At 45.5% G+C, this 7,600-nt stretch overlaps 1 protein-coding gene across 2 annotated transcripts; it reads right to left on the reverse strand.

The window, feature by feature from the left end:
- Window positions 1–1,617: 1,617 nt before the first annotated feature.
- Window positions 1,618–6,731, reverse strand: pcolcea (procollagen C-endopeptidase enhancer a). 2 transcript variants are annotated; one of them, XM_081702411.1, is made up of 10 exons: window positions 6,573–6,715; window positions 5,919–6,180; window positions 5,162–5,270; window positions 4,751–5,009; window positions 4,213–4,337; window positions 3,802–3,938; window positions 2,781–3,124; window positions 2,498–2,578; window positions 2,237–2,407; window positions 1,618–2,055 (listed from the first exon to the last, which is right to left on the reverse strand). In XM_081702411.1, the coding sequence occupies exons 4-10, from the start codon at window positions 4,986–4,988 to the stop codon at window positions 1,925–1,927; spliced, it is 1,227 nt and encodes a 408-aa protein (XP_081558537.1). In that variant the 5' UTR covers window positions 4,989–5,009; window positions 5,162–5,270; window positions 5,919–6,180; window positions 6,573–6,715; the 3' UTR covers window positions 1,618–1,924. The 2 variants fall into 2 exon arrangements, with proteins under 2 accessions (XP_081558537.1, XP_026871111.2); XM_027015310.3 differs by lacking the exon at window positions 5,919–6,180 and having other exon boundaries at window positions 6,573–6,731.
- Between the last annotated feature and the right edge of the window lie 869 nt (window positions 6,732–7,600).

Here is a 7,600-nt window from a genome sequence, read left to right on the forward strand (position 1 = left end):
GACTGCAGAAAGGGCCCGCCTTGCCCAGCGCCGCCTGGTGAGCATGAGCAAGACTGTTGCAGTATTTGCAATTGAACGTGTTGTATTGGGGCTTGTGAGCTTCTGAATTTACCTAGACTGTGTTTTGTTTTTTTGTTTTTTTTCTGCCTCAGCTCCATCTGTCGACGAGCAGACGCCCTTGCCTCACTCTCTTTCGTGGGCGGGCAGCGGGCAGGGCGGTGTGCAGGTCTGCCTCTCCCACAAGGCTCGAGTCGCCTGTCGGCACCAGATGGACGGCAACGTCATCGACGCCACCTGCTGATCTCACGTGCCTTAATGCCTTGCCCTGCGTGCCAGTCTAGTCCAGGACAGGAGACGGGAGAGAGCGGTGGATGCAATTTGGGATTATTATTAGGATAATAATAATAATAATAATAATAACAATAATAATAATAATAACAATAACAATAATAATAATAATAATTAATAATAATAGAGCAAACGCTTCATGGACTCTATAGTGAAATGCTTCAGAGCAGGCCAGTGTAGTTGTTACTCCCCGGGGTATATCACAACGGCTTATTTGCCCACCCGCTTGTGTTTATATATATTTGGCCTAAAGTGCTTAGTTGTCCGGCGGTGAGTTACTATAGCAACCCACTATAAACGCTTTGCTCTAACTTATGCCGGCATGTACTGTATGAATTAGCAATTCTGGCTAAACCCGTTCTTTCTTTTATCTCTTTGTAATCGGGTTAATGAGAGTAAAGCTCTCTCGAGTAAAGTTCGACTTAGAAAAACAGTCCTGAGCAACAGCTACAGCGCAGTTGTATCTCCTGAGGATGTCCGCGTTGGTGACGTTGCTCAACTCGTGATTCGTGCTTCACGCACTCATAGATACGGAAATGTAATTAGCCTAATATTGTAATTAATTACAAAATAATTAAAAATAACGACTGTTAGGTTGAATGGCTACGTAGTGGCGGCCAGTGTGTCTGAACATCATTAAGTATCTACTTAAACGTTTAATTAGAAAGGCTAGAACTATATACCCTAGTTCAGAAAGTGTTCACATGGACGACACTTGTTCAGAAAACGGTCGAGACTGTAAAGTTTGGTAATGTGTGTGTAAAAAAAACCTTAAGTGATGTTTCGCCATGGCTCTCGGCTGTGTTCATGAAAGCCAGTGGCGATGTTGCTGTTTCGCTAATCGTTCTGCAACTCCTTACTGTGCCATTAAACGGGTCATGTGGAAGGCTTATAAACGCGACTGCAGTTTGAGTAAACAGCATGGTTCCCAGACTTCAGATTGAGAATAAACACGTCTCCTTTATATACCTGTAAATCATTACCGAGGTAGATACGGGCTGTTACTGGCTGTGATTCAAAATGCATACTTGTTATTTATTTTTTTATCAGTCGCATAATTGCGCACGGGTACGGCGGTAGATGTTTCCATACCGTGCCGAGCAGACGAGACCTCTCTAGAGACGGTGACGCCAGATAAGGCGCAGTGGGGTGTACTTTAACGCACGGCCGCGTAATGGCGATATTGTTCTTTACGAACACCCTGGTTTCCACGGGTGCAGCCTAACGGGACTTAGAAAATCACAGTCAGCCAACAGCGGAGTCGGTAACTGCATAGTACAATTAAAGACTTTATTTCGAGGACATCATCATAAATTACAAATGTATTGTGCCACAACTTTTTGCGAATAAAATGAATAAAGATAAATGTAGCCCCTCTATATTTTGCCATGTGATTATTTCTAATTAAGCATATATAGCTGCTCCAGAATTCAATGAAATTTCAGTCTCTTTCTCTCAGACACTTTGTTAGAGAGCGTTTACCTGGAAATACAAAAGAACGGAGGGAATAACGCATTTCAAAATCTTTCCTAGATCCGTGACTACAGAGTCCCTCAATTCCGGTCGAGCTGACGTATCAGCACGGCTGCTTGTTGAGGTTGGCGAGGATTTTGTGGTGTGGAGTTTTGTAGGATGCGGTAAAGCTCCCGGGCGCCAGGGTGCCACGCCCCTCGTCATCCACTTGGCCCATGAGAATGAAGTTCTGACCTGGAATAGGGAAACGTGACAGTCAACAGAGAAAACGGTAAATGGTAACAATGAAGGGTGAAAAAAAAGTCAAACAGACCTGGATTATGAAGCGTGTCAGTATATGTGCGTCACGTGATTGTGTGAGTGGGGTGTTTATGAGGTTGTGTGTGTGTGTGTGTGTGTCAGTGTGTGTCAGTACCTCTGCGAAGCAGTGGACATAGTCTGCAGGGCAGCACCAGTTTGACTGACATAGTCTCTCCAGCTTGTGTGATGGTCAGACTACCAGCCTTGTAGGCCTTTATAATGGAAACGGACGCATGCAGACTACCCTCGGGGCCATTGGACAGCATCGTCACAGTCCCCGTGATCACTGACATGGAGAGGAAAGAGTGGAAGAGAGACAGTCATTCCTTGTCTCTGCCTGGCAGCTGGTACTGGGGGGTTTTGGGCCAGTACTCACCAAACTCGCTGGCACAGAAGCTTTTCTTGATGGTTCCATCTCTCTTACATGTTTTTGTGCAATGAGGGTTTGTGTTTGGACCTGAAAATGACCACAAGAAAGTCAAACTGCACAAAGTAATACAAAAAAAAAAATGTTTACACTACTGTTACAAAGAAATTTATAAATATTTCAAAAGGCATATTTTGCAAATATATTCAAACATATTTTAAACATGTTTTGCACTTTAGTTTCAACTAAAAACATTTCATAGTACAAAGCACCACCTGAGATGACCTCTCACCTGGACGAGCCGGTCTGCGCTGGCCTGGTTCTGGCTTGTGGACTGGAGGTCTGGCGGGCCGGACAGGTTTGGCCGGCACATGTCTGCGCGGGGGGTTGGTTGTGGTAGTAGTAGATGGGGCTTCTGTGGTCTTGATGATCACGGGTTTCTTGGGCAGGACTGAAGGAATGCGTGGAGCTGTGGGTACAGAATTCACTCGGGCTCCTGATTGGTGAAAGCCCCCTGCAGTGGGGGTGCGAGAGCCTCGCGGGACACTGGAATATGTGGCCATGAAGCCATCAGAGGTCACGCTGAGGTCAGACACAAACTGGACCAGGAGCATATTGTTGTTGGTCACGATGGTCCTGTAGATGGCCGCAAACAAATCAGAGTTGAGAAGCACAGACGAAATTTACGGCATTTAATTTAAGGCATTCAAACATATCCACCCAAAATATCAAAATAAACCATCAGCAGTAGATCTCGTACTCTGCATATTTTTTCCGTATTTCCGGCTCTTCCAGCCCTGAGATGATAGTTCACTTATGCTAACAAATTGTTAAATTGCAAAGTATTATTAATAATCAGTCTACCAACTCAAAAGTGTGTTCTTGAAAACTTGGGTAATGCTAGAAAATTGTAATTCAACTCGACTGGATAGATCTTATAGACTAGCTTTGTGTTCATTGGCGGGAATGGAGGATGGATTGTAAAAAAATCATTCCAGTGTTGTTGTGTTCACCTGCTTAACCACTAGAGGTGGTATTTCTTGAACATTGTCTAATGCACCTTTAAGCACATTATATGATAAATCAGGTGTGTTAGAGCAGGCAAAATATTCATAATGCAGAGGACCTCAGGAATGATACTGGAATATATATATATATATACAAAATAGTACATCTTTTCCATTCTAAACATATGCTGTTTGAAGCCTTATTATATTTTAGATTAATTTATCATATATAAATTTGCAGCAGATGAAGGTGAGACAAATGTAAAGTAGGTGACTCTCAGGTAAGTGTCCGGCGCCAGGGCTCACTCAGGGGCTACATCACCGCAATGTTTGCCGATACGCCGCGAGTCGTCCTTCTCTCCTCCGTTAAAGAATGCCACATAGTCAAATCGGCAGTAGATGTCTGGCTCCACGTCGAACTTCCCAAACTTCACCTCAACCACCTGCAATGTCAGTTAGTACAGTTACTTTTCACATCTTTTCACATCAGTTCCCCTGCAGTCTACATCAAAGCTGTTTCGAACTGACTTCACCAAACAGCTTTTTTCCAGTATGAGATAACGAAATAACTTTGATAGGAAACCACTGTAGGTTTGGAGAAAATTCAAGAACAATCCACTTGCTTAAAAGTCCTTGCATATAAAGTAAAACATTGCTGTAAGTCAATTCTGATCTTTTACATTGTTCTTCGGAGTTGAATGTTTAAGTGGTCCTGACCATGTCTGGTTCCACAGTAATGAGCCAGGAGCAGCTAATGCCTGTTGGGTAGTTCTTTTCTGGCCAGTTGGGAGTTTTGATGGTGCCTTGTGGCTTCGTCATTTTTCCACCACAAAACTGATGCTCTGAAAATGAGTGACACAATTGTCAACAATGATCATCATCAGGTACCTGCTGCAGTTGTCAGTACATCACCGAGATTTTATTTTTGAATGTTCGAAATTCAGGTTTCATAATTGCATCATAAAATACACCATAACAGAGTTTTCAGTCCAGTCTATGGGGACCTCCAGTCAGTCCATGATTTAGTACAGTTCCAGTGCCAAACAGGCCTCAGCCACGAAACACATCAAAAATGTAAACTGGATAAGTGTACAGAAAAGTTGGACCAGACATTTAGTTGAAAGTAGAATTATTGGGACTTACAAAGAAAAATATTACAGTGGGATAAAAAGAGATTTGACATGCATTGCCAGTATGCCATAGGATTTAAATTTCATATTTGCTTTTGTGTTACACACAGAGATAGAAGTCCTACCATCCACATGTGGTTTTACTCCATTAAAGTAGGCCAGGAAGCCCCTGCCCCCTGTGCCGGAGTCCGACACCATCTCCAGCATCATGGTGTTGGAGGTGGAGATTAGAGCGCCAGGTCGGAAGGTCCCACAGAAGCGGCCCAGCTTCTGCACCAGGTTGGAATGACCGTTGTACACGTCCACGTAGTCATATCGGCAAAGGGGGTCAGCCTCCAGGTCAAAGATCCTAAAGGAAAGCATGACCACATTGCCTTCTGGGACCTTGAAGACAGTAGAGAAAGAGAATGAGAGCATGAATGAAAGACACACCTCAAACTGATAGTGTCTCCTACATAAATGACTCAGCGTGCAGTATGTGAACATGAACATCCTGCGGGTGATTCAGAAGGCAGGGGGCATATGAGTGCTCTCACAGTGATGTGCCAGGTGCATTTGCTGTCTGGTTTGTAGAATGCAGGAAAGCCCTCGCTGCCCACGAAGCCTGAGTCTCCCTCCAGGGTCCCACCGCAGTTGAACACGGGCCTGAGGGCAGAGCAGAGAGCACAGAGCACTTGTGCTCAGGGGCAGGAGTGGAAGCGGATTGCATTCTTCTCTAAAAACAGTGCAATCCATCTGTATGATGCACAAACACAAACATAGCACATCACTAGGATAGGATACAAGGGAGCGGGGACATGCGTGCTGACACAGCAGCAGGATGGACATGAAGGAGTTCTCTTTCTCTCGCTCCCTACCCCGCACTGAAACATTGGCCTTTTGTTTCACAATGTAAGTGAGTCCAACCTTTAACGCATTACCGTTACCACACAGGGAAACCTAAAGGGGCATTTGAGAATTCTCATTCAGTGGCCCAGAGAGAGTGGGATCACGGAAACACTGGGACAGTCCCACTCCTTTTTTTTGTTTCTTTTAGAGAATTTTACATTACCGCAGAACTTCTGTTACTGACCCAGACCTTCTCCCTGTTCATCTCTGCTGCATACATCTCCCAAAGCACTCATACCCAGTGACACTGGAAAGAAAACTACATTCTTATTTATTTGGAAGTTTTGCAGCTGGCAGCCTTCACAGATTGAAATACGGACACGGGCCAAAAGACAGCAGGAAGACATACGCACTGGAAACCAAACCAAGGTGCTACGATTTCACCAGCCCAACGGGTATACTCACCCAAAGCAATAGACTCTCCAGAGCTATGTTGCTTTTTTAAAGAGTTTGTGAAATAGCAAGCAGGACGAATTGCGTGATACTCAGTATGTGAAGTCCAAGACCCAAGACCTTCCATCTTAAACACTCAAGGAACTTTTCCGAAGTTCTTGCCCAACAGCTCTTCTGCCAATGTTATGCAATTTAGTTCGGGATCCCAGAAAAAGCTGCCTCTGTTCCCCCAGTAAGTCAGACCAAAGGTCTGGTATTGACTACACATACACACCTACACCATATATACACACACACACACACACACACACACAAAAGCAGTGGCAGCATTTATGCAGTTCTAAATATATATCTAGCATTTTACAGACTGGAGTGGTGAGAATACACACGGTAAGTGAACACAGTGTGTTTACTGTAGACAGCGAGACAAAAATAAAACACAAGACAACATACTCCACTTACACGTCTCAATAAAACAAGGAAAGAAAGACAGACAATAACAAGCTCTTAACATTTCTACTTGGAAATGGAAACTCTGCACTGTGCAAACACTGAGGTTCACAAAAGTTTATTAGTATATGGACACACACACACACACACTCACAAACACACACACCACAAACACACTCACAAACACACACACACACACAGGCGCCAATCCCAGACCTGGTGTAGTTAGTGGTCTGACCGAGTGTCCATCTGAAGAAGAGGAACAGGATGAAGGGCACCCAGCATACAATGCTCCGGCGTTCCATGTTCCCGTCTCCCAGCAGCAAGCCTCTGCGCAGAGGACAGGCAGCGAGAGCACGAGAGGAAGGAGGGAATAGAGCAAGCTATGCTGGAGGAGGCAGTGTGTGCTTGATGACGGGGGGAGGGGCTTGTGGCTAACCAGAGCCAGATGCTATGTGGGGTGTTGTGCTGGCTGCTGTTCACCCAAAGAAAGCGATTCACATTCCTGTGAGAGGAATAGAGAAGGACAGAAGGAAGGAAACAAAGTAATAGGTGTGTGTGTGTGTGTGTGTGTGTGATCTCATACTCCAGGTCTTGATCATGGTGTGTGGATGTTTGGAAAGATTCTGAGTTAGTAGGTGCAGCTTGTTGCGTTTTGTTTTTGTTTTGTTTATTTTTGAAGGTTTCATATATGCAGACCAGCGTGAGCGTCGGCTGCACGCTGTCGGGTCAGGAAGTGCCTGGAGCCAGGAAGCTGTGCAGGATGTGATTAACAGTCCTGGCTTACTGTCGTCCGTGATAAACGCAACTCCTGATCTCTATGACATGCAGACAAAGCAAGAGCTGAGTAAATGCAATGGTTCGCACTGTGGAGGCACGGCAACTATTTGAGGTTTAATCCGGCCTCCTGGTGTCCTCGCTCCTAACCACCACGACGGTGCCAAGCAGAAAGAACCGGACACGTCACCCCATATGTTACTCAGATGGAGCTCCACTCGGGGCAGTTTGTAAGGTTCCCAGATTCATATCGACTTTAGCTTAATATCCCCATGTGTGGAACGAGTGGTTAGGAGGGTGATGTGGGGACGCGGGTGCTCCTGAGCCTTGGGGTAGGAAACCCCTGAGGTGCTGGGCTTTTGGCAGGGCCTCTGAGCCCTGTGGTGCTCGGCCGCGCCACTGATGATGGTCGTCAGGGCGATGAAGCGCGCAGGAATGAGCAGACGTGGGGGGCGGGGCCTCCGGGG

The sequence above is a fragment of the Electrophorus electricus genome, chromosome 19 (assembly GCF_041902795.1).
Source record: "Electrophorus electricus isolate QZ-2024a chromosome 19, ASM4190279v1, whole genome shotgun sequence".
Taxonomy (NCBI): Eukaryota; Metazoa; Chordata; class Actinopteri; order Gymnotiformes; family Gymnotidae; genus Electrophorus; species Electrophorus electricus.

Coding starts and splice junctions, on each gene's coding strand:
- pcolcea (XM_027015310.3), bottom strand. CDS start 6,661: ATGGAACGCCGGAGCATTGTATGCTGGGTGCCCTTCATCCTGTTCCTC. Junction 5,271..6,572: donor CAGACCACTAACTACACCAG/GTCTGGGATTGG, acceptor CTCTGCCCTCAG/GCCCGTGTTCAACTGCGGTG. Junction 3,939..4,212: donor TTACTGTGGAACCAGACATG/GTCAGGACCACT, acceptor CTGACATTGCAG/GTGGTTGAGGTGAAGTTTGG.